At 33.3% G+C, this 26,650-nt stretch overlaps 4 protein-coding genes across 8 annotated transcripts in view; 2 read left to right on the top strand and 2 right to left on the bottom strand.

Annotated features, from left to right (window-relative positions):
* On the top strand, positions 3,615-6,962 carry LOC105164633 (auxin-responsive protein IAA26). The gene is made up of 5 exons (XM_020695560.1): positions 3,615-4,562; positions 4,670-5,174; positions 5,691-6,213; positions 6,443-6,507; positions 6,615-6,962. The coding sequence occupies exons 2-3, from the start codon at positions 4,744-4,746 to the stop codon at positions 6,073-6,075; spliced, it is 816 nt and encodes a 271-aa protein (XP_020551219.1). The 5' UTR covers positions 3,615-4,562; positions 4,670-4,743; the 3' UTR covers positions 6,076-6,213; positions 6,443-6,507; positions 6,615-6,962.
* On the bottom strand, positions 8,432-12,833 carry LOC105163668 (hexokinase-1). Its single transcript, XM_011082111.2, has 9 exons — positions 12,287-12,833; positions 11,162-11,309; positions 10,889-11,071; positions 10,614-10,688; positions 10,374-10,529; positions 10,062-10,160; positions 9,835-9,965; positions 9,375-9,456; positions 8,432-9,209 (listed from the first exon to the last, which is right to left on the bottom strand). The coding sequence occupies exons 1-9, from the start codon at positions 12,556-12,558 to the stop codon at positions 8,886-8,888; spliced, it is 1,470 nt and encodes a 489-aa protein (XP_011080413.1). The 5' UTR covers positions 12,559-12,833; the 3' UTR covers positions 8,432-8,885.
* LOC105163656 (nuclear poly(A) polymerase 4-like) lies at positions 14,696-20,593 on the bottom strand. 5 transcript variants are annotated; one of them, XM_011082091.2, is made up of 12 exons: positions 20,013-20,593; positions 19,826-19,903; positions 19,351-19,458; positions 18,700-18,762; positions 18,460-18,621; positions 17,529-17,642; positions 17,355-17,417; positions 16,924-17,253; positions 16,665-16,829; positions 15,623-16,528; positions 15,322-15,398; positions 14,696-15,220 (listed from the first exon to the last, which is right to left on the bottom strand). In XM_011082091.2, exons 1-12 carry the CDS (start codon positions 20,163-20,165, stop codon positions 15,193-15,195), a joined length of 2,247 nt encoding a protein of 748 aa, XP_011080393.1. In that variant the 5' UTR covers positions 20,166-20,593; the 3' UTR covers positions 14,696-15,192. The 5 variants fall into 5 exon arrangements, with proteins under 5 accessions (XP_011080393.1, XP_020547453.1, XP_011080401.1 ...); XM_020691794.1 differs by having other exon boundaries at positions 14,696-15,217; XM_011082099.2 differs by having other exon boundaries at positions 15,740-16,528.
* The window catches only part of LOC105163646 (protein IQ-DOMAIN 14-like), a 1,741-nt gene continuing 1,390 nt past the window's right edge, over positions 26,300-26,650 (top strand). The window contains exon 1 of the mRNA XM_011082078.2: positions 26,300-26,650. This exon is cut by the window's right edge and continues 146 nt beyond it. Coding sequence (XP_011080380.1) covers positions 26,401-26,650 — 250 coding nt within the window. The 5' untranslated portion in view covers positions 26,300-26,400.

Raw genomic sequence — 26,650 nt, 5'->3', positions numbered from 1 at the left:
TAGTAAATTTTCACTAATGAAGTGACTTATTTGTTAGACGGAATCAAACATCGGGAGTGTTAGATGTAATTTTTTGAACTATAGGGAATCTATATATAATTACTCCAAAATTCAATGGAGGAGAGTGTAATTATTCCTTATTATTACTATTAATTTATGGTACACTCTATATGTATATGTAAATTTTTAATATTATTTATATTTTTTCTTATTATTTAATAAGTATATACAAAATAAAATTAGTAATATATTCATAAAAAAGTAATGATAAAAAATAAAAGGAATAATGATATAAGCTAGAGATGAGAAAATATGTATGAAAATATGGCTGCGCTGGTCTATCACATTTGGCGTGAACGTAATTTTCGGCGATTTGATGGGGGTAACTGGGGCGTCCACCGTGGGTGCCATTATCATCGAGGACGTGAGGTAGAGAATACTGAGTGTTGATCTTTCTTACTCTGTTAGCACTTGTGCGCTTTATCATTTATGGCGAATCCCCTTGGCCTGTCGAGAGGTCCGGCTAATTATGAAGATTGTTGTATAGTACTGTACTTAACAATGAAATTTATATTTATCGAAAAAAAAAGATGTATAAAAAAAAACAAAAAAAAAGAACTACCAAAAGATTATGAGGAGGTGGAAAGTTGGAAAAAAAATAAAAAAATTAAATTAAATAATAAAAAAAATAAAATGGCAAACTAAAAAGTTAATACACCAAAAGGCCTCTCTACCTTAATAAGATTATTATTAAGATATTGTGCAATTTATTAATTATTTAATATTTGAATTCAAAAACTTAATTTAATATATCAATAAATCAAATAAACTGCCACATTCAAATGAGATGAAAAAAATAAAAAAAACTACTAAAATAGTAGCTATATACATATATTTGTGGATTCGAAACCCATAATTTTTTTAGTATGAGGCCTCAATTTTACCAGTCAAGTAAGATCTCTTCGATAAAAATCTTTGATTTTGAAATATACTCTTTTTAGTAAAGATAAGAGTTCAATTAAATTTATTTTTTTTTTCAATTGTTTATTTTTGTATGATGGCAATTAAGATTTTACTAGAGTTTCATAGATGAGTTTAGAGATAGTAATAAAAATAATTAACGAATCCTTTGGGGACAACTCAACAATTTAGATTAAAGACTTCTGTTATCAAACATGTAATTCTTATTCGCAAGTTATATAAATCGTCCAATATTGAATTGAAATGATCGGAATTAAATACCAAAACGTAATTAGTTTCACAAAAAAGAATAAAAGAGAATTCCATGGAAACAAAGAGAGTAAATATTCTTAAGATTGACAATGAAAGTAGTGAAGATTCTACATAAAAATATATAGTGCAATATGGATTGAAGTCTTTTTCTTGATGCGCTTTTAGTTTGAGTTGTAGGAGTGGAAGAAAATTGAAGTCGCTTTTAAAAGTAGTAGCACTTTCAATTCCGACCGGCCAAAAGCTCTCAAAATCAAAGGCAATGCAATGTAAAGAAGACACCTAAAACTTGTCCAATTCAAGGAAGGTAACACAAAACATCATTTTCGGTCAACATATGAAATCTTTGACTTTAACACAATGCCATCCACACGTGCTATAAATTTATTGTTTCAACATTCTCAATTGCCTTATTTTCTTCACTTTAATTCTTAATTAAATAAAATAAAATAATAATATTTGTGATTAAAATGTACTTAGATAATAAGAATAATAATAATAATTGGGAATTGGTTTTGTAGGAGATGATGAATTTTGGGAAGAGTCAAGTTGCTTGACTTTAGGGGAACAATAAACCTACTAATTGGACTAACAATAGTTCAAATGTAGGTATGTCTCAACTCATTATAATATAATTATAGTAATAAATAAAATTAAATTCAAAGAAATGTTGTATAGTGAGGGTGTTTGTTTGTAGGTGTAGAATTTAGCCCTTATCAATTAATTAATGTCATGTAATCAACATTTTTGCCTACTTGCTTCTGATGCAAATTAAATGACATAAATCAAAATTTGGGTTCTAAACTATCACAGCTATATATCAAATCAAATAGTGATGAGAAGAAATATGACTACTTTTTTTTTATGATTAATTATAGTTAAAAGTAAAAAATTATAAAAAATACTAATTAATTATGATTGTGCACAACTATAATGTAGTTGTTTTTTTTGCAGATGAGGCCAAGACAAATTTGGATTAAATGTATTTTTAGTCTTATAATTTATATTAGTTGGTGTCTTCATCTTTTAGCTTTTTAGGATAGCTTCTTGGCCTTGTACTTTTTTAATTTTCTATTTCAAGTCCTTTTTTTTTTTTTCCCTGTTGAAGTTCACTCTTTTGGCTGAAAAAATGCATGTGCTCTCACGTGACTTTTTAAAATGGGGTATTGTTCCTATAGGTTTATTTTTACCAGCATTTTTTGTCATTTAATTTTCTAAGATAGCATTTTGATTTTGCATCTTTTAAATTTTTTGCAATTTTAATTTTTTTTTCTTGCAATCATCCTTCTCGCTTGTGAAGGTGAACTACGACGAAGAAAAGAATTGAAATTGCAAAAATTAGAATGCAGGACTAAATACTACCCTAGAAGTTGAAGGATGAAAATGCTAAATGGCCTAAATTATGGAACAAAAAATGAATTTAATCCAAATATAAGCCACAGTTAAAAACCATGGCTAATGTATTGGTCATTGCTAAAACCATAACAGATGTTGATTAAACGTGATCAAAACTTAAATTTTTACATTGATTTTGTATTACCGTGAGAGAATAGTATTAATTTATCATGATTTTTAAGTTGTAGTCATTTATAATGTATGGAATAATGTACTTTTGTAGTGCGTTGTGATTCTTTTTCTAGTCTTTTGTTGTTTTGTACAATTAAAGATCTCGGTAAAAAAGTCCAAAAGGAACCGAGTTTTCCGATTGTTATCGGATTATACTCGCATTTATTATCAATACCATACGTTGACTTCACAGGCTGTAACCGTCGAGCATTAAAACACTCGGTCAATAGCGTTGGGAAACTGCAGTCATCACCTTCTTACCGTCGTCTTTACTCTTCGTATTTATTTCACTCTTATCTACTAGACAATGTCGTTTTGACCCATCCTTCTCACCGCTTTTAGAGCAGATTGTATCCGTTCACATGATATTAGACAGTATTTTGTGTTATCAAATATATAAAAAAATAAAATTATATTTTTATAGTTGTTGGAGAGAAAAATATAAAATTATACCTCTACTTAAAACAATTGTTGGCTTGATAGACATTTGATCCAAACTAATTAGTTTACTAACCTAAATGATGGTTCATGAATTGATGATTGACTTGTAACTCTTACCAAGGCCGTGGTCCACCTCATATCTTTGCCCTAGCCGCATTGGAGATACGGCTAATGGGCTGTGGACGGCAAGCCAAGCAGTAAAGCGATAGTCAGACAAGATCATGGGATATCCAATTTTCTTTTGTAATTATCATGAGAAGTGTAGGCTTTTATTGCAGCACTGCCCCCTGCAAATATATATAAGGGATCATGCAACCCACACACTGACACGCATCGATACATTTCAGCTTGTGTAAGAACAAAGTTTTCATCTTTAGCAGTCTTGGAGTCTCTACTGATCACTGCTTTAACTGCCATTAATTCTTGATTAAGGGTGTTGTGATTTAGACTCCATCTCGAGTTTAGTGCACAAAGATTGTTGAACTTGAATCTTAAGCGTTGATTACGATAATTTTGATTTTTACAGGAGATAAATTAAAAAGGTCGTCACTACTCTTTTTGTTTATTCTTTTCTTGATTGACTTTAAAAGCGAGTTTCATATGAAGTGAAGGGGGGATGTTTCTGGGGCAGTGTGCTGTGTAGTCTTTGTGTTCACTGCTTTGTTTGATGTGGGTTTTCTTTATTTCTTCGGCTTAATTTTTTTTGGGGTGAGGAAGAGAAAGGTCAGCACGCTTTTGCTTCCTCAACCGAACAACAGCTTATTCTTTGTGGGGGTGAGAGTGTGTTTGGTTGCGTGCGTTTTGTTCTAATCCATTTCCTGTTTTTGGGGGGTCCTTTGAGTGAAAAGAATCTCTCTGGTTATATACCCTTGTTTTTGCTCTTTTCTTGCTACCTTCCCTTCATTAGTCTATTTTCCTGAAGCAAAACGAGAGAGCGAGAGAGAGAGAGAGAGCCCACTAGCCTCACTCTCCCAGCGTGCCAAAATATTAAGCCATAAAAGCAAGATTTTGCGATCCACAAGCTATAATAATAGCTCTTTCTCTTTTCCATTCGGCGCTTTTATTTGGTTTCTTTTGGAGTCTTTATATTTCTGTCTCAAAAGTTTCAGTCTTGAGGGCACTGTGTGCGGCAAACTTTTGCATCAAGAGTTGGCTATAAACTCAGAAAATTCTTGTGCAGCCCCTCATTCTTTACGGATTGTTCTTCTTGCCTCTCCAGTACTGAAGTTTCTTTCCTTCTGCACAAGGAAAAACTCCCTTTTCCTTTCACTAACCTGTAAAAATGTGGGCTTCCATGAGTCTGAGTTTTGGTTGAACATTTCAAGGTAAGATCTTTGTTCTACACCTGCAAGCCTTTATGTTACAGTTCAACTTTAATATTTGTAACTGCAGTTTCTCTGATTTTCTTGATATATTTTTCCTTCTTTTTCAGCAACATCACTCTATCTTCAGCTTCAACTTGGATTATATATCTGGCTTTGAAGATCAGTTTTTCTTGGGAACTAAATGGAGGGGTGTCGCCAGTTTCTTGATTTGATTCCAAAAGAGAGGGAATGGCCTGTTAAAAGGGCAGAAGAAACAAGCCATGGGCTTTCAGAAGAGAAAAAGCTTGAACTGAGGCTTGGTCCACCAGGTGATGACTGGACCATCAAACACAACAACAACAATAGTTCACAAACAACCTCAAGAGAGAGAGACCATGAATCTCTCCTCTCTTTTGGTTACTTTTCGAACAGCTCTTGTGCTCAAAATCCTGTCCTGAAATCCCCATGGCAACAGCAAACCAAGCCTCATTTCCTTCATCTTCCTGTCAAGAAGGAATCACCACACCTCTGTAGCAGTAGAGCAGCAGCAGAATTGCAGAACTCAGAAAAGAAGGCATTTTCACCAGCTCCTGCAAACACAGCTGTGCCCAACAGCAGCTGTGCTCAGAAAAGGTTCATCACCTTTATTTCTCTTGCATCCTTTTTACTGTTCTCTTTACTCTCCTTGACAGAGGATATTCACTGTTTTACTCAACTTTGTTACATGTTTGTGGTCCATGCATCTGGTTTTTCTTTCTTTACTGTCTGCTGTACAGTTGATTTGCCTCTCTGGTTTCTCTATCTTTTTGGTTGTTCATGTCAGTTTTGTGAAAGAAATTCAGCTTTTTTCTTTTTTTAAAACTGCCATCTATTGTTTATTCCTTGTGACTTGAATTTTCCCAATTCTTGAATTATTATATTATTTCATGCTCTGTTGGATAATATGAAAGCTTGTCTGACTTGGTAATTCAGTTAATGTAATAGCAACTTGTCTAGGAACCCCACTTTTCCACATGTTGTCTCTTTGTGTATGGTAGTAACATTTGAATTTGATGCTATTGTTAGAGGTTTTGACAAAGATGATGTCTATTACAAAATTTTCTAAACTAACTAAAATTATCATCTGTCTTGAAATGCTATAAACAATAGGACTGCTCCCGCCCCTGTGGTCGGTTGGCCTCCTATTCGATCGTTTAGAAAGAATGTTGCAAGCGGCAGTAGTTCTAAATTGGCCTCCGAGCCCAGCGATGTGGTCCAGAATAAAGTTTCCGGTCAAAAGCCTGTCGACAATGGCCCAAAAACTCTGTTTGTGAAGATCAACATGGACGGTATTCCCATTGGAAGAAAAGTGGACCTTAAAGCCTACAACAGCTACGAGAAGCTCTCATACGCTGTCTTTCAGCATCCTACTGCTGATCTTGATAGCGTAATTGCCATATTCACTTATAGGAGTTGGTGTCAGTGTGTCAATTTCAAATGTATATCATGTGCTGATCTTGTGTTGTGTTTCAATCGTGTTTGTAGCTCAAAGTGATTCTTCTGCTCGTGGAATCAAGGATGATGAAGCAGGAGGGAAAGCGATCGGACGTTTACTGGATGGAAATGGCGAATATACCCTTGTGTACGAAGATAACGAAGGGGACAGGATGCTTGTTGGGGATGTCCCTTGGCAGTAAGCATCTGACCTCCATGGATCTGATTCCCTCTGTTCTTTAACATTTATTCCCTTCAATATTCCACTTCACTGCTCACGCTTTGAAAAAGAAATATCCCTTTTGTTTTGGCCTTTCTGTGCCTAAAATTCCTCGCCTTAGACGAATATTAGCCAAACGATCCAATCTTAAAACTATATGATTAAATAATCCAACTTCTTACATCAATCATTGTTGTGATTCTTGCAGCATGTTTGTCTCAACCGTTAAGAGGCTGCGCGTGTTGAAAAGCTCTGAGCTCCCTACATTGTCTCGTGAGTTCCGTTTTCACTAACATGAGATGTGCTAATTTCTCTGCCTGAAAAGGAAGTCATCATGCTCGATTCTAACTTATGCAAAAACGGGTGGCTGTCCATTGCAGGTGGAAGTAAACAGGGGAAGCTCTATGTCGATGCCTCGTCGCGTAAATGAAAGCTAACGACATCTTCAATACATAGCTCATAACAATGGTTGCAGAGGAGTGTTCTGAGGCTATTGTTGTTTCTTGGATGCTAATGTATTTGTCTGAGAGAGAGGGAAAAGGGTTGACTTAGTTTGCTTCAACTCCCTTCTTCTATTAAGGGATGGGGAGTAAGATAAATATATGTTATGTTTCTTGAATTTTAGGCCTATATTATTGTATATGTTTTTGTTGTTTGAATCTTCATCTCAAGTGTTAATTTTGGCAAATATATGTCGACTGTGTATTTTAAGTGAATCGGTTGTCCCCCGTCTCTTCCTGTAATTGTACAGGTCAAACTTATGTTTTGAGTATAAATACAACACTAAATTACAACGATTTTTTTTAAGATTTTACATAATTATTAATACTTTTTTGTTATTTAAAAAAATATAAATATCCCTTTAATATTTGATAAAATTATGTGATTTTTAGATTGAAATATAAAATTGTCAATTTTATTCTTACTGTATTTTTTTATTCTTTGTTAGAATTAAAAATTTGTAAAATATCAGATGCTGTGAATATAAAAATTTTAAAAAATTATCTATTTAATTCATATAAAGTATAAAAATTAATCAAAATTATAATTTTTAATCTACAATAACATTTTGGTTAATTTATCATAAAAATTGATAAAAGTCCAACGAATTGGGTTAATTATTAGACGACTGTTAAAATTATAAAGTACTGATAGTTTTTCAAACAACGAGGGGTACTTGTAATTATGTCAAATTTCAGGAAAATTATTGTAATTTATCTTAAATATAATTTCTTGATTTGTTACTCTCTTTTGAATATTCATTTTCTAGAATAAATTATATCAGCACACATTTTAATAAAAATTATTATTCATAACTTTAATCCTACATCTATTATTTTCTTTATTAATTATTCATTATCTATTAAATTACTTTTTTGTTAACTTAAAAAAAAGGATACTTTTAATATGTAAATTGTGCATTAATAACTGAAATTTTTGACCAATTATTGGGTCCACATACCACATTGGGTGGCCTCTTTCTTTTTCTTGACAAAAGAATTTGAGTTATTTTCTATTTTTGGTTCCAACGAAATTAATGAAAAAGAAACAAATTACCCAGAACCATAAAGCAAACAGATCGATATGGTAATATTTTAGGAAAACTACACCGCTGTCTTATGATATTTAGTGCAATTAAATATAAATCTTTGATGGTTTGGCATCAAATAAGTTCATCCATTAGTTAAAATTACGGATTTGCTTATATCTGTAAAAGAATATGAGTGAAAATTCATATTTAACCCTAATTGATTTATTACAAGTCAAACAAACTTTTTTCTAATCAAACTATCCTTATTTCACATGTTAAAGCATGTGTTGATGTATCTCTTCACACTTACAAAGGCAATTTGATTAGAAAAACTTTATTTAATTTATGACACGCCGATAAACCAATCAGGGATAAATATTGACTTTCATTGAACTTTTTTGTTGATTTCAATATATTTCGTGAATTTTAGCAATTGATTAATTCATTTGTTGGATGTCAACAAAATTTGGGCGAATTAGATATAATTTTTTAAATTATAAAAAATTTATATATAATTGGGAGGACGATATAATTATCCTTATTATTTTTGCATGGCAAGATGACAGGCTTTGGGATGGGAAATATTGTGTTCTAGAAGAAAATAAATTTTACAAAAATAACAATTACACAATACATTTTTTACATACCAAAAAATTACATACCAGTTTCCAACTCATGACTATTAACAAGAACATTATTTACACATTTAAATTACAAAACTTTTTAAGTATTGACAATAACTTTTATTCACAAAAATATCGAAAACTGATGGAAGAAACTACTATATATATATATATACACACACACACACGACATCATTAAGAGGATCGGTGGGAGTTGAATTCATAATCTCTTCCCTTGCAGTGATCCCTCCCTCCCATGCAGAGAGATCAAATCTCATAACAAATGGATCAACAGATTCTGAGGTAGAAATCTTGAATTCATTATTCATCATCATCATCATCTGCTTCCAGGTCTCCAAAGATTACACTGATTCTGCATCCTATCCAGCTGAATATCATTCAAGAAACACCCAATATCATACCGATGATTCAAACAAAGCATGGATGCCTGGCCACATTTTCTGCAAACTTATATCAACATTGTTCTCAGGATAGCCTTAAAGAGAGTTGGAGGCGGCAAGAAGAGCGGCGCCGATGCCTGAACCATCTGTCGAGTGCTCAAACACGATGCTTGATGCAGTTTTCTCGCCGAGCAACTGGCCCACTGTGTTTTCTAAGCACTTTCTGTATTCTGTGTAGTGCTCGTATAAACCGCCATCAATGGCTATCCCCGTCTTCCTGTCTCCTTCCTGAGGAGTATCCCGTCCCATTTTCTTCAAGATCCCCAAGATGCCAGCGGCAGCAAGACGTGCCCCACGTGTGGCCACAATGTTGCAGAGCTCGACCACTACTCTCCTTGTTTTCAGGGGGGTGTTCCTTATCTGAAACAGGACAAGAACAAAAACACAGTGTAAATATACTCTTCAACAAGATGTAATACATACGTCTAGTTGGCACTTTCGCACCTTACCGATAGGATAGCACAGCAATGAGTGCAATGAACAAGCACAAAATTCGCAGCAACTTAGCAGGGAAAGATAACTCACCTCTAGTACAGTCCTTAGTTTGTTGTCCACTTCTCTTAGATCAGAGGATGTATCCTGATGCATAGCCGACATATCAGGTGTGCTGCATATATTTTAGCTCTAAAGTTAAGGCCTTTGATACAAAGATAAAAGTTTTTTAGTTTCTGTAACGACTATAATTTGAGCTGATTAGCAACAGAAGTTACAGAAATGAACCCTGATTATATCATGCTTCTATAATCTTCTTTCTCAGAGTTCAGAAGCTTCTACCAGTGTCACAAATGGTAGAGTACGTCTCAAAATTTACCAACCAACTTCACATTTTTAAGCTGGAAATGATATGCCAGTTAAAATTGTGGTACAAATAACACAGTAAAAGATAGATAGATAGATCAAAACATTGTCGTAAAAGTTGAAGCTATAACACAACATTGTCGTAAAATTTGAAGCCACAAGACGTGCTAGTTTCCTCATAAAGTACCTTAATATGAATGGATCTTTAAGTTTGGATGGAACCTCATCACCGAAGAAGGAAGCTTCTGTGGCCATCCTAAGTAAAACTCGCCGTAGAACTTCCCCCAGGTACATCCCAGAAGTTAGCTTCTCAAATATCTGTACGAATGAATATATATATATATATATATATATATATATATCAGAAAAGTTATGGCAAAAACTCAAAAACTGCAAATGCGCATTGATTTCTACCTGTTCACCAGGATTTACACTTCCGACGTCCAATGCATGGTCATACTCTGTTATTGGAAGATGGGATGATCTGAAGTTACCCCACTCCATGTTTATAACCTGAATTGTGAAATATTCAAGCTTTTAATAATTCTTTCGACCTTACCCCACTCCATATTAATAACCTGAATTGTGAAATATTCAAGCTTTTAATAATTCTTTCGACCTTTTTTCGAATAATATATTTGGCTTTATATCGTAGCAGTATTTTATAGTAGATGAACCTTATCAGAGAACTAATGCAAATAGTTAAAGATCAGAGAATTTGCAAACCATTTCTCCAGATTTAGGCAAAGGACCATGCCACTTGGGAATTGCTTGGGCACATTCTACATATGCAGCGTTAGTTCCAGTACCTAATATCACACCAAGATAAACGTTGTTGTTGGTATATCTTCCTCGAGCTAATGTTCCGATTGTATCATTAACCTGGCAGTAGTCATCAGAAAATGTTAGAAGCGTGTATTTAGAAAGAAAAGTTGAGAAGACATGATAACCTGAAACAGAACTCACCAAAGCTGCCACTCTCATTTCAACACCTTTTCTTTTCAGGGCTTTTGTTAGTTCAACTACCACGTCTTGGCCGACCTATATAGATTGATAGAAATATCAGAAGAATGGTACATCAGATTTTGGTAAAATATTGCTCAAAGACAAAATGAAGTATAAAATCTCAGGCAGCAAGGCCTTCATATAGAAATCAGAATTAACAGATACGGATAGTAATGTCCTATTTAATGAACTAATGAAATGAAAACAAGTAGGCTGTACTTAAGACAAAATATTACGGCATCATTAATAGCGAAGCCCTTCGTCCACCTAATAAGAGTTCCCGAATTTATTGAAGTTTGCATCACGGGGAATGAGAAAGTGAAACCTAATTCCCTCTGCTTCACTGGAGGTTGATGAAATAGTCGTTCTTCTTCAGCAACAAAATTTGCAAGTTTTTCCGCAATATAATCAAAAAGCTCCTGAAATTGTTTGGTTTTGTAAACTCAGCACCTTGTAAAGATGGAAACAATAAAGGAATGCAGAGTTCTTCTAGCAAAACGATTGCTTACATCTGAAGTTCCTCCCGTTAGTGCTGGTGGTATTGACACCTCAGCGATTTCCTGATGAACAACACCTCCTCTACCCCTTAATTGCACTCGCAACACGCGGAAGTTTGTGCCACCAAGATCTAGTGCATAAAAGATTCCATCCTCATCACTGAGATGGCAGAATGACGAACAAGACAAATTATTTAGCTATAATTTCTCAAGAGCTGAAGAACAGACTACATGAAGCAAATACAGATCACGCACACGAACTAAATATACAAAACAAACTCAAACTCCAGACTGCCAACAGATTTTACTGATACTGCACATAGAAAGAACGGATATTAAAAAGAAATTCTAGTCGAGAAGTAGTTGCGGGATGGTGCATCTGCTCATAATAAACATTGCTAAGGCTTCACAAGAAGAGCAAAATCATTTGTGCATTCTCAGTCCTGAAGAGGATAACGAAGTCCTCAAACTACAAATATCAAGCATGTCTGATTTTTTATTTTAAATATGCATTTTTATCATTTGATCATGAAGTGAAAGCTCCAGTTTTAATATAACTAGAGAGCATGTTGTTTCTCAAGAGAAACTCTGTTTAGTTACTATTGAACATTTTCAGTTTCCATCGCTGCAAACCACACAAAAACATGTGCCCTTCTCTGTGATTATCCAATAACAAATATGTCCAACTTGAGAATGAACTAATAGCACTTCGTTCATAAACAAGACAAAGGGTACAATAAAACTCATACTTTGCTTATGTCTCCGGCATTATAATAACCATACAACAAACAACAAGCACAAGCATATATTCACACATATAAAATATATATTGATAAATTCATACCGGGGCGCCTATCAAATTGATGTCTCTTATTGCCTCTATGTAAAGGAAGTTTTTCACACAAGAATATCCAATATTACATTACCCAAAAAAAAAAAAGAAACAATGGCACCAGAGTTCTTTATCAGTGATTTCATGGCACAAGCCTAAACCACACAGAAACTTTCCAGTTAAACTAGATAGGAAAAAAGGACTGCTCCATCATTCTAAACATGCATAAGACAAGCAAGATTCATATGTGAAGGGACAGATGTCACATTAAGAAAAATTGAAAAAGAAAAAAAGAAAGTGTTTACCCAGTGGGGAGATTAGCAATAAAGCTGATAAGCATCTTGAGCTTGCTTCCACCCTCAGATGCCAAGCCAGCATGCATCTCCACAGTCAAGGCATCAGCAACCTGCTTCAGCTTCGCCTCCGGGGTCGCACACTTCTCCTCAAATTCCTTAAGAAGAGCCATAGCTCGAGCCCACTTCCCACAACGCTTCATCCGCTGCCTCACCACCAGCGCCGCCACTCCCACCACCGCAGCGGTTCCAACCACCGCCGCACCAACAACCGCCTTCCTCATTTCCTCTTTCTCACTCCAAAAAGATTGAATCTTTACTCTTAAAAGAGATGGTGCCGTTAATTTCTTCCACTTTTTGTTGGAGAAAATTTATATTAATCAAGAATGGATGAAACGGTGAAAGAAAGGTGGGAGAGAGTCAAAAAAGGGGGAAGGAGAAAAAATGGGAGGAGAACCAATGGCGTAAAGAAAATGGGAAGAGGATGCTGATACATTTTCACTTCCTGTGGATTGTTTGTTGTGTTTCTTGATTTGCAAGTATAGGAGGAAGGAAGTCAGTCCCGATAAAGAAGCTTCTCTTCCAAATATTGGATGTTCCTTTTTACTTCCTCTTCACATGCATATATATTCAAACACACTCCATACTCCACGTGTCTTTATAATTTTAAATTAGGCATCAATAAAATAATTTATATAAAAATTAAATAAAAATATACCCATTTTTATTTAAAAATAAATGTTTTTGAGGATATCCTGATTAATCTAAATTTTCATCAATCATAGATAGTTATTCTAATCCCTCGTATTTAATATATATTAGTTATGATGGCACGATGTTCCTGTGTGCGTATAATAAATTATTTTATTTTTTAAATTAAATAAATTTTATGTTTTAAAAATATATTACGAATAATAAATATATATATATATACCAACATATCATATTTTTTTAAAGCGAAAAAGCAACAAAAAAAATCAACTTAAAAATATTATCGACATAATAATAAAATTGGTGTTGTAGTGTTATAAATGCAATTTGTGAGTAACAATTCTCTTCTTATATATTAGTAGTTGTATAGATACTAATAATTTGTGACACACTATAATGTGTCACACACTATATAATATTATTTAAAAATAAAACACTTATTAATAATATTGACATTGAATTTATAAAAAAGATTATGTCAAAAAAGATACTTAAAAGAAAAAGTAACTATCAAAAGTTAGTGGCCGATGGAAAATTAGAAGAGTGGGTAGGTAGGAAGTTAATAAATTAAATTTAATATTAAAATTGACCATTAAAAATATTAATTGTATGTATATGTGATACACTCGTTTTTCCCTTCAATATAAAGAATACCGATAATATAAATTTTATAATATGATATTGTGATTACTGACCCATTCAATACGTGTGTTTAATTTTTAAGTGAGAATGTCGTTTTTATATAAATATAATTTTTTGTTTTAACTATATCAGTACATTTCTTGAACTAGAATAATCTAACTACATGTTACTATCTTTCTAAATGAGATTAATTTGATTAGTTCATTTAAAAATAACTAGGGCTATTTGCCAACATGTATTTTAAATGTTTATCAACTTATTATAAAAACTAAATTAAAATCATTGATATCGCTCAATTTCCCGCCGCTGCCCTCATTGACCGCGTTCATGATGAGTCAGACCCCAGGCCCTCATTATCCGCATTCGTGATAAGTCGGCCATGAGGTCTGAGAGAGAAATACGAGTTAGAGGTGCGAAACAATTGAAAAAGCAAGAAACTAGAGAAGTGATCGAGGCAGTTCACAAAAAAGGGTGCAATACAAATTTAATTTTGTTTTACAAATTCTGCTTTCCAAAAACTTAAATTAAATTGATTGAAGCCAAAACAACATTTTTACCAACTTCTGCAAATAAATTAGTAAAATTGTAGATGTCACACTGTATTTTTATTTGATTATGCATGCAACGGAACTTATCTGATTCTTCTAATATCCCAAACTACATTTACATGTGTGTAAATAAATAGTAATAATTAAAAATGATACAACGTAGAGCTACTAAAGCAATCAAGTCAATGAAATCCCTAACAATGATCATAAACTTGGTACTTATTTCCTACTTCCAATAGGATTATTCAAGAATATAGCTCGTGGACTTTCTGGGTTCAAGCTGCAATAACCCTCGTATAAATCTTATGTCAAAATATCAAACAGTATGACTCGGACCAAATTGGCAGTAAGTTAGGCCTACATATACAGATGACTCCTACTATGATTCTTACTATGATACATGTGACATCCGTGCTGCTAACTTGTAGGCTTGGAAATGGCAAGAAAGGAGTTCACATACGGCGGATATGTAGAAAGAGAGGCACAATAAGAGTTACAGAAACATTAATAAGTCGGAGGATAAAGAAATGAAGGTCGTTAAATGGTATAAGTAATTTACAACTGAAGTTTCATTGTAAATACAATAAGCCGAGTAAAATCTCATGAACCAATGAGAAAAGACTTCACGTCCTAAATTTAGTCCAAAAAATCCACTGTAATATGCAAAGAAATATATTTCTGTCAATAGCAGCACAACATTAGCACACCATTCCGACACCCATGCAACAGAACAATGTATAGTTCAACGACGCTAGTGTTGTCAATAACGTTCAGACCATGATGTGCTTTAGAAGCTGGAAACTGTACAAAGCATCTAAGCCAATCCTAGGGGAATCTTGAAATTGTTACTGCTGCTGCTTAGTTTTTGTTTTCCTCTCAGAGGATCAAAAAGTCAGCTTTTCTGGAGAATAAGAAAGATATGAAAGCCAGCATCGAGGATGATACTTACTGGAGCTGCTGGCTTTCAGTTACAAGACACGGTGCTCATCAACCATTATACGGGTCTGGTCTTCTCATTCACGCGGTGGAGGTAAGACTCAACCTGCTGCATGAGTAGCCACAAGAACCAAAGATGCGACAGCATAAAAAACATTCATGGTATGATTCTATCCAAAAAGAACAAGTTATCAAATTTCTATAACATGCCTCATAACGTTCTCCTGAACAGGTTCAGACCCTACGCCATCTCCGGATTTCAGCATCATTGCAAGAGCAGCATGAGGCTTCAAGAAAACAAAAGCAACACAAAAGGATTAAAGTATGATACAAGTAAAACCCCACGAAATTTGACAAAGGCAGTATTCTAAAATTTTAACCATAAAGAACTTTATGCCGCAGAAAGCAATGGCACAATAATCAAAATGAAACCTGGAGCAATCTAATAAGTTGATAGTAACATAACATGGTGTATTAAAATTGAACGACAAAGAATACTTATATCCAAAACCTCTAACTCAAGTAGTGCATCCCCCAAAACCGAGGATTCTTTATTGCATCCATTATCCAAGAGCAGCGGCGCACCAGCCTTATATGAATCATCAAGCAAAGATCCATTTTTGTTTACCTCCAAGCCACTATAACTGCTGCTTCCATAGGAAGAATTACTAGAACTTGAATTGCAACAAGTATCTGAATTTTCTGCACAGTGTTTTTCCTGGTTTGATGTTTTTGAATCATCAGGTAACTCTTTATCCCTATCAACCAGCTGCAGCATACGCATACTAGATCCAGTGCACACATGCCTCGAGTTAAATGAGACTGCTTCTGGTGCCCTTCCATCCATGAGTGTGCATGATTCATTTGTTGCAGCAACTTCTTTCATTGTTCCAGACATAGCAGAGGAGCACTCCGTCAATCCGCCAGCAACTCTGGAACAAATATTTTCAGGAGAAAGACCTTGCTTCTGAGGGCTAATAGATTGCCGTTTCTCTCGCCTCTCCTCCAACTCTGGCAAATCAACCTGCTTTTTGCGTTTTATAACTCTTTCAGCAGAATCAGACCTGCAGGCGTCACTGCCATCAGAAGACACCTTATCAACCTGTTGCTGACTCATGAGCCTAATGTGTCGGCTTCTTTTGTGACCCTCTGGAAATACATAAGGGGGAAGTTGCTTTCTACGAACATGAGAAACATATATTTCCATCCCAGGCTTCCAGTATATATATGAATTTATTTGATGCCTAAACTCATCAACAGTCTGGCGGATGTCAAATTGTTGACCTTCTTGGATAACCTCTCCTTGTTTCCTTTGTAAACCCATGAAAAAGGCACAGTGGGCACAATGCTTTGAAGAATCCACATAATCATGTGGATAAGGATGACATTGTAATTTCCCACATGTGTCGCGCTCTATCTGCACATGTTAAAGGCACCAGAAATATGAAAGATAACACCTTCTAACTCATCTTACTTACTCCATGCGTATAAAGAAAAGATACATTAGACGTCACCACCAATTAATCAGTATTACATCCAACGAAATATGTTACCATCAGAGTTAGCTGCCGCAGCCGGGATTCAACCCAACCTCTCCAAGCACGCAAGTCATCAAGATCCGCAGCAATAATGTCAACCTGCAGATAATTTTTATAGCTTTCAAAGAATAAATATGGCTCAAACAAAGTACTCCACTGCGCTTTATTCAGCTCGATATCCTGGAAATGCACATCAAGTTCCAAAATCAATAAGTAACAATACTTGGAGGACAGCTGATGTACTGCACAACCAAACAGGTTAAACACTGTCTACCTCGCAAATCTCTCTACCAAACTGGAACTGTTCCATCATAACCCGAAGAGTACTTGCTGAAACATTGTAACTAGAATTCATGCAAGGGTAGGCAGGGGTTATGATTGGCATGAGATGATTACGGTCCCAAGGATTTTTCCGAGGATCCCATATAGAAAATCCAAGTTCATCATCCTCTATTTCACAAAGCATCACAGGATTTGGCCAGCGCCAGAGCGTATATACTCTGAAAAATCGAGACACTAGCATACTGGGATTTGCATTAGGATAAAATTGGCACAACCGAGCTACAAGAAGAGCCCAGTTCACACCACCAAGGAATCCCGTCACCTGCACAGCAAAAATAGGAGATATGTTGCCCCAGTATACAGAATTTTATTTTTGGATACCCATAAAGAAGGAAAGAATTGTAATACTAAGAATCGACCTACATTTGAATAAACACCACGTCTCTTAGCCCAGAACTTTAGACATCGCAGAGTTGTCCGGAAGTTCTAAAATTTACAAGATGGTTAGCATGGAAAGAGCAAATTAAACATTATAACAAGGAAACTGAATATAGAAATGCAAAAGAAGACCATAGCGATTTAGTTCAGAAAAAATACCTCAATGTTTGGAACAAGCTTGAGAATTTGATCTGCTACACGACAGCCATTAAGACTCCGTACAGTGGGTTCATCTATGTCTTCCAATACGGATATATTTGAGATGTCCAGATCCTGCCAGAAGTGTGTAACCAACAATCAGAGAACAATTTACAAGAACTTGTTACACTTCCCAAAGAGTTCATAAATTCTCACTCCCCCTTTTCCCGTTTTACATAAGCATGCCAGCATGCAGAAGCATCTTGTCACAGAAATACACATATCACAGAAATGCAACACACAACATGCTCAAGAGACAGCTTAGACAGGAAAATTAGCAGAATCACTCAATGTCCTGAGAGACTCAACTTCATGACCAACCAATAACACCTTACAGTTCAGATATGTATTCATGATACATAATTACATATGAACACCCTTATTAACTCGTACAACCAACAAATTCTTCAAACGAATATCCAACCTTATTTATCATAAATAGCCATTAACAGGTATGCCAAAAATCACTTTGCATGAACACCATCATAAACATTCAAGAATATACTACCAGTAAGTGTTTCGTGTAAAAAGATTTAATCTTTAAATAATAACATGCATCCCAAGTGCACGTGCCAGCAGACACAAAGAATACATCAGTTAGTTGAAAAATCAGTAGTACTCCCTCACCTGAGGACATAAAGGTCAAACACCAATTGTTCACTGATGAGTATCAATTGACAAATAAGTAAGCAAAATAACATTGAGGGAAAATAATAAGAAGACAACTAATGCAAGAAACATTCTCTAGTTTTAACAGGAAAAACAAATAATGACATTTAAAAAATCAATTTCAAATGGAAGGTGCAGCCACAAGGTGATCAATTCTCACTATATCTAAGAAACAAATTATAATGAACTCTAGTGTGACAAAACGACTTGCAATATGACTTACATCTGGGACAACCAATAGAGAAATACTTGCATAGAGAAGATCAATTGATATCCCATCAAACTTGAATTTCATAACTGGAACATGAGCATCAGGTACTGGTTGGAGTTCAGTGACTTCCTCTATTTCAGCTAATATGTTATGAAGTACATAAAAGAAGTCTTCCTGGCAAGCCAAACATTCCCTTTAGTGCATATTTGAACTTCATAAATCAACTCCAACATGGCATGCAAGAAAAAGTACCTCTCGACTAACATATTTTGGTCCAATACACAAAGTATCAATGTCAGCTCCAGGACCATGGACCTGCAAACACAAACACAGGTTTAGCACAAAGTACTGCAATAAACAAGAAAAACCCAATAAATGAGTTACAGAAAAGAAAACCCTATTGAGAAAGCATATAAAGTTAATAATAACTAACATTCTAAGAAAACAATAGGGGAAAAACCATTTGGCCCAACATGTACTACAAATACATGTTTCATATACATGGGCAACACAACATTTATAAAGAGCATCTAATTATGGTTCAAAATCGTTAGAGGACATCTGAGTATAACACATCAAATAATGCATGCATAAGTAACTTCATGCAAAGCATAATTTGAGTTCAGTAAATTCAGCGAATGAAAGCCAGTAAAGCCCTGAAGAATATAACTCCCCAAGACGAGTCCAACAAATTCACATCTGTCCATCAGATACATTTTATTCAACATTTAAACTCCAGTTCATGCACAAATTTTATAAACAGGCATCAGGAAATATCTTCTCTCAACATCCATTGCAACTCTAAGTTCCAACTTTAATTGAAATGAAAATTAATATGCAAATTTAATAAACAGAATGAGTAAGACAATGAAAAACAGCCAAGGCAGCATATAAGCTCATTACCCCGAGACGATAAGAACCAAAAGTAAAAATCAAAGCATTGGCATCTTCCACCATTTGATCAGTGTACCCCCTCAAACGAGTAAGTTCTTTCACCCAGTCTTTCACAATCTACAATATAAGAAAGGCAAACACATGTAATTTAAGCACAGACGGGAAGTTAATACTAAATAAGGAAAACAAATAAAGATGAATAAGTATCTATACATAGCAACCATGCGTGTGCACGCACACACAGACAGATATATTTCATTGAAATCCTCAGTCTATGCAAACCAAATTGCACTAGAGGTAAAGTCCTTTGGGTGTCCTCTTCATTTTAATTTGATTTGATGTCAACATTTTTCACTTAGACAAGATGCTATGGTCTACCTTTCTCCTTTAAAGGAATTGACTCAACCCATTACATATAACACAAATTGAAGTCCAAAAATCCAAAAAGCAAAAACTATTGGAAAAGATTGTGCGGCACAAATACCTGTTTAAGTCTGTCCAGAACTTCTTCCCTCTTGGCCGCTTCTTCTGCACTCTCATAAAGTCCGGAAGCCACCAAAAACTAAGATCCAACAACAGAAAAGAGGCATCTGATCAGAATTCCAGAAAAAAAAACAGGCAAATTTCTCTTTAGTAGAAAAATCAACTTCAGCAAATATAGGAAAAGAAACCTTTTCCAAGTCCCTAGTTCTCTGAATATCCGCCTCAGAGGGCCCCGCATGCGACAAAGGTCTCGTCACTCCCCACTGCTTTGGAGGCTGCTTCTGCTCCGCCGGAGGCGGCGACGGTGTAGGCAATGAATTAAAACCATCGGATCGAACCATATCTCCGACTCTTCAACTCGGACAAAACCCTAACCCCTTATCGTAATCTAACCCCTGCCCGAAGAAAAGCAAAACAAGCCGAAAACGAACCCTAACACATGGCGATTAAATCCTCACCCCAATCCGGGAGAAAACCAAAACAGGAAACCCTGAATTCTGCCTCAGAAAAGCAATATCTTTCATCTCCATGAATTCCAACTCAGATCAAACCAGCAAGCACGACCACGGGACCAGAAAGGCAGAAGCACCTACCCCACGTAGGAATTCAAATTCCGTCAAGAATGAAATGCAACAATAAAATTCTAAAATTTCGGGCAAAATTACACCCTTTTATATCGTAAAATCGAGCAACCCAAAATCAGAGATCTAATCAAGAACCCCAGAAAGAATCCTCCAAAATTCAGAAATTTCTTCTCTTTTTGTTTTTTCCTTTTTATGATTGGCGTTTGTTTAACACACCAACACCAATTACCAATTCCATTATTTGGAGCGTCGTTTCATTGCTTTTTTCCCCTCTTTTCCCATTCTACATCTTCTCTACATTCACACACATATACATAAAAAAACTTATATATATATATATATATACTAAAATAGGAAAAGGAACTTATATGCATATTAAATATACCCAATAAATAAATAAAAGAAGAGTTGATTTTGATTTCTTTATGTCAAGTACAACAAGATTCTTTGATCCAAGAATCATGATATTTTTTTTATTTAATTATTATTTGGAGAGAGAACAAAAAGTAGGTAGAGGGTATGATGAGTTTACGGGCAATCACGATGCATATAGTGTTCAACTTAAGAAAATATAAAAAGGGTTAGAGATCTATCGTAAGCCCAAGTACCCAACAATTCACAACGGCCCGATATAAGTACTGGGCTTTAACAGAAAGCCCAAATGGATAGGCTAAATTATTATAAGAGATAATTACACCGTCCGTCCTTAAGATTTTGTATCATTTCACCTTCATAAAGATAGATTGGTTAGAAAATATTTAATAGACTTGCTAGAAAAAAAAATATAATAGTAGTAGCAAGATATCGAGTAACAATTTTTAAGTTGTCACAAACAATATATACCGAGTGACAATAATTTTGATATTGTCGTTATATAATTACCAGCGACAGGAATTATATATAAAATTATCAATTTAGATAATTAGTACAATACAAATATAGTGATTTTTGTCGCTAGGTTGTAACTATAATGTGTTACTAATTATTTCTAGTGATAATTTAATGCACAATATTTTGTTACTAATTATTGCTATTTACAATTTCTACAAAATAATTATTCCTATACAGCTTTACAGTCCATTATTGTGGCAATAAACATTCTTGTCACTAAATATACATAATTGTTATTTTCTTGTAATGTAATAAGTTAGTAGTAAGTCAATTTAAGGTAATCTTGGATTTTTTCCTTCAATTTTCTCTCACTAACATCAAGAAATTCCGTAAATTTTGACTCATGAATGAATGTATTTATTAATAAAAAAAACAAACGTTAGGGATGCTAAATATAATTTTTCAAACTAATAGAGATTTACATGTTACTATATCAAATCTCATAAAATGGCGTATTGTCCCTAGAAAAATTGTATTCTTCGTTAGAGAAAATATCTTAATTTTGTCAAAAAAACATGATTACATTTAAATATATTAACAAGTATAATTTTATTTTATTGGTAGAAATCATATCATTTAGTAAAGTGAGAAGTATTTATTTATAATCGTTTTAATCTTATTGAAATGTAAAGGCGTTGTAAAAGATGCATAAAAAAATTTATTATCTTTTAAAAGTATTAATTCAAATATGGATCCTCTGGACGTGGTCACTTTGACTCGATCGGCGTTCTCAGGGAGCGATCTGCCACCTTTCTCACCCATGCTTGAGTCTTGACCGAGTGTCGTCACTGAAGGGGACTGTGAGCCTTTGATTAGGAAACTCCAGTCAAAGGTCTCCCACTGGTCTAATGTTGGTCCCAGGGTGTTCATCAAAATTGTATGACCGTCCCGACGGATTGGCCCAACCCAAATCGTATTGTAATTGATTGGTTAAAGATGGGTTGAGTTGGTGTTAGACTAGTAAAAAAAAAGATTGCATTTTAGCAATCGAGTTTGATTCTATACTTATATAAACGGCATGGACCGCGTTCGACCACAATAATAATAATAATAATAAGATCAACAACAACAACAATAATATGCTACAACTTATATAAATTTTTTAATAATACGTAAGGTAATATTCGAGACAATAATAATAATTACGATACTTTTTATTGGTATTGTATATTATATTTATCTTCTATAATATAAATGTGTGAATGATTAGCTATGTTTTATGTTTCTTTTTTTTTTTTGTGATGTCAATATATCCTTTTATATAATAATAGAATTATAAATTTATGTGTCCAAATAAATAATTTTGCAATTAGTTTTTATAATATAGTTGTTAATTATATCCATCGTTGAATTGAAATAAAATTCTAATAAAATAAATAATAACAAAGAGTTATAGTCAAAACTAATAATTAAATGAATAAAAAATTTAAAAATTTTAATAGTAACTAAGAAAAATATATAGATTACTGAAATAGAAGAAGATACGATGTAGACACTTGAAAAAGCATACTTATTTTATAAACGAAAGTAATATGTTGGACAATGTCCTATTATTTCATTATTTGTTTATGTAATGTGAACATCAAGGTAGAGTAATATTTATTGAGAATGTATGAGGCTTACTAAAAAATATTTAACAACAAGTATTAAACTATAACTAAATAAGTATATTTATTTTATTTTAATGTATTTTTATATTGTAAAGTATACGATGCACATACTTTTTAAATTTTCATATGCATTACTTCTCCATATATATATAAAAAAAAAATCAATCACTACATATTTTTATTTATTTATCTTAGTCATTGTACATCCTACACATACACATACATGTACATGTGTGTGTGTCTTTTTATATACTTATTGTAGATGATATTATTATTTTTTTACGATTTATTTTTATAATCATCTTATTTTATTTCAAGTAATATTTATTAATATTTATATGTTATTAGACCAATTTAATTCGAGGGAGGTCTTTTTGTAAGAAAAATAATCACTATTCATTGAAAGTGGCCATTTTTCTTATAACATGACATCAATCGAAAATCGTGTTTCATCTAATGCATAATTGTGCCGTAGGTAAAATTCTCAATTTTATCCCTTCGTAAAAACTTCAACCACATCATCCACCAAACTCTATTCTTGATTCTATGCTGCTTGATTCTTGCCACCATTAATGGAATATGATTTTTGCTCAAAAAACCAAAAAACAGAAAATGAAAGAAAATTGCCCATAATTACAACAAGTAACAAATTTATTAATTAATGGTCCAATCGATATTCATTAGTAATTAATTATATAAATTAATTTTAAATCATACAAACAATATAAATCTTATACACATAATATATAATATTAAATAAATTATAAAAATATTTTATAATAAAAAAATCAATTTACCAAAACTGATAAATTGGGATCCTTTCAATATTAAAGTAGTTCAAAATTCAAAATTTAGGTCTAAAAAAGTGTCACATCTCTCTTCGTCTCACCTATCATGCCTTCAATCAAGTTCCCAAATTTTCCCCTTCCTACTTCTTACGTTGAAAACTTAATTAATTTCAACTCCCTCAACTTTCGATAATTCGAAAACCACCCCCACAAAACCTCTTATTGTTTTTTTCTTTTTTATATTTTCAAGATTTGCTTACGCACCATCCCAGAGTCTCAACCTCCCTTCATAAATCATAGAGATTTTCTGCACCAAAATGGCAGAGATTTCTGAGCAAATCAGCCCAAAGTCAATGGAAATTGAGAGCCCCAAATACCACAAGATTTGGTTCAAAGGACGATACATTCAATTTGACAAACATTTTTTTATACTGATATAAATAAATCGAATCAAGTACAACAAAATGTTATTTAAATTATTATTGAGTTTTAAAATTAAATTTGAATTTGATTTTATTATTGATTTAATCGAGTTCAAACGAGTTTTAATTAAATCTAATATGACTTGAACTTTTAATATATTTTTTTTTACACTAATTGAATCGAGCTCAAATATTTTTCGAACAAAATTTTTTCCTCAAGTTTAATTTGTTAAGTTTAACAAATCTAGTTTATAAGTTTTTGTCAATTGATTCAATTAAGTACCAAATAGTTTAATTTATTTTTCAACTATATTTACTCACAACAGTTTGGCACACTCAAATGCGTGAGTAAATATTAAAAAAAATTATATATTTATAATTATAATCTTATAAAAATATTAATTAGAGCTATGTATATTTTAAAGTTAGCCATGAAATTTGAAATATTTTGAAAAAAATAAAATATCGTCAATAATTGTGATTTTCTAAAGTGGTAGCTATAAGATCATTCAATTCAGATTGATTCAATACATCAAAAATTCAAATTAATAAATACGTCCAAATAAGATAAAGAAACAACAAATTATTGTAAAAATAAATATACACACATTACGTAACTTGAATTAATAACCTCTCAACCTTACCAATTAAGCAAGACTACATCATCTATAAATACTCTAAATTTAAATAGCATGATAATATTAAATGAGATGAGTATTCTTCCACTCCATATAATATAAATTATATTACTGACAAAACACGATAGAAATTTGATTTAGTATTTCAACGGCCATATTGGAAAAAAAATTATTTTTTATTTAACAAATGCTAGCGTAAGAAGAAGGGTACAATATAAGAAGTCTTGTAAATGTATATATACATATATTCTACCAAAAACAAAAATAAAAAAGAAAATTAAAGTCTTTATAATCTTGAAAAGGCTGTTGAAGTTGAAAAGGTGAAATTGCAAAAGGAGAGTGATGAAAAAAAAAAAAACCCCACATTTTCTTTCTTGAGTTTATATATAAGGGAAAAAATGAAAAGGTAATATTAATAAAAGAAAATAGTATAGAAATGGTGTGAGTGGCTGAGAATACTGAGTGGAGTCAGTATTCCTCATCTCACTGCACAGTGCTCTAGAAAGTTATATATATATATATATACAGAGAGAGAGAGAGAGAGAGGTTTTTTTTTGAATTGGAGGAAGGTTTTGTTGGTGCAGTTGAGTAAGTTTTAAGGAATATTTGAGTATGTTTATTTTCTTACACTAATAATTATGAGTCCTACACACTTGACTTGTGTTTATTTTCTTGAATTCTGGATGTAATGTTGGTCTGTCTGAGTGGTGACAACTTCTGGGATTTGAGTTTCTGAGGTAAATGATTGTGCTTTCTGGTGATTGGTGAGTGCAACCACATGCAAACCACAACTTTCTTTTTCTCTTCTTCTATTTCTTTCTCTCAATATTCAAATTTTAATGTTGTAATTATATAATTATATTAATATTTTAATAATTTAATTAATACATCAATATACGAAAATAATTAAATAAATTATACCAAATTCATTTAAAATATGACAAATATCCAAACTTTTTGTGAGACTTGAATCATTGGCATTGAATATTTAAAGTTTTTATTTTTATTTTTTTGCCATCTTTGAGAAATGGAAAGAAAATTAAAATTCAAGGTATGTCTTTCTCAGAAATATTAATATATTCAGTTTTGTACTTTGTATTAATCTCAAATAAATAAAATGAGTAATATGATTTCATAAAGAAAAATGTAGCAAACGTTTATAACAATTTTTACTGTCCAAAAAAAATAAAACAAAAAAGTCATTATATTTTATATTTATTTATTTTTTCTCATTTTTTATTATATTAAATTTTATATATTATATTCACAATCTGCTAACTAATTTCCTACTATTTGGGTGGTGAAAAATTTTGGGTATTTCCCATTTTCACCATTTTTAAACAAGTGCTTCTTGCTGTCATGCCTTTTTGTCCTTTACAGTTCCTCACGAGGCTCTGTCAGAGTGAAACTAAAATTTTCAAAAAAATAAACAAAAAAAAATTAATTTAATTTAATTTTTTTTGTTTAAAAAAAATTATTATCACTGCATTATTTTAAAAATTTGATGCATTGTATAAAATCTCTCTCTCCATACTCTGTTCTTCAAAATTTCACAAACTCTTTCTCTGTGAAAATAGCTGTGATCTTTACACTTTGACAGCGTCTTGTTTTCTTCTCAATCTGAAGTCTTGAAGGGGTGAACAATGGGAAAAGCTACGCGGTGGCTGAGGGGTCTGCTTGGGCTGAAGAAAGACAAGCAAAATGTGGACAGCAATTCAAATTCCGGTGGGAAGATGGAGAAGAGGCGGTGGAGCTTTGTGAAGCCCGCCAAAGATTCCGGCGGGCTGGCCCAGATTCCGGTGCATGTTCCTGCCGCTGACGCGGCGTGGCTGAGATCTGTGGTTGCTGATTCGGAGAAGGAGCAGAACAAGCATGCGATTGCGGTGGCTGGCG

Source organism: Sesamum indicum, linkage group LG1 (genome assembly GCF_000512975.1).
Source record: "Sesamum indicum cultivar Zhongzhi No. 13 linkage group LG1, S_indicum_v1.0, whole genome shotgun sequence".
Lineage (NCBI taxonomy): Eukaryota > Viridiplantae > Streptophyta > Magnoliopsida > Lamiales > Pedaliaceae > Sesamum > Sesamum indicum.
The sequence above is the reverse complement of the archived record's forward strand: the minus strand, read 5'-3'. Positions and strand labels throughout refer to the sequence as shown.

Coding starts and splice junctions, on each gene's coding strand:
- LOC105164633 (XM_020695560.1), top strand. CDS start 4,744: ATGGAGGGGTGTCGCCAGTTTCTTGATTTGATTCCAAAAGAGAGGGAA. Junction 5,175..5,690: donor AGCAGCTGTGCTCAGAAAAG/GTTCATCACCTT, acceptor TATAAACAATAG/GACTGCTCCCGCCCCTGTGG.
- LOC105163668 (XM_011082111.2), bottom strand. CDS start 12,558: ATGAGGAAGGCGGTTGTTGGTGCGGCGGTGGTTGGAACCGCTGCGGTG. Junction 10,689..10,888: donor GCTTCGCTATTAATGATGCC/GTAATATTTTGT, acceptor CAATCTATATAG/GTCGGCCAAGACGTGGTAGT. Junction 10,530..10,613: donor AAATGAGAGTGGCAGCTTTG/GTGAGTTCTGTT, acceptor GACTACTGCCAG/GTTAATGATACAATCGGAAC.
- LOC105163656 (XM_011082091.2), bottom strand. CDS start 20,165: ATGGTTCGATCCGATGGTTTTAATTCATTGCCTACACCGTCGCCGCCT. Junction 17,418..17,528: donor AGCTTGTTCCAAACATTGAG/GTATTTTTTCTG, acceptor TGTAAATTTTAG/AACTTCCGGACAACTCTGCG. Junction 15,221..15,321: donor GTTCAGGAGAACGTTATGAG/GCATGTTATAGA, acceptor CTACTCATGCAG/CAGGTTGAGTCTTACCTCCA.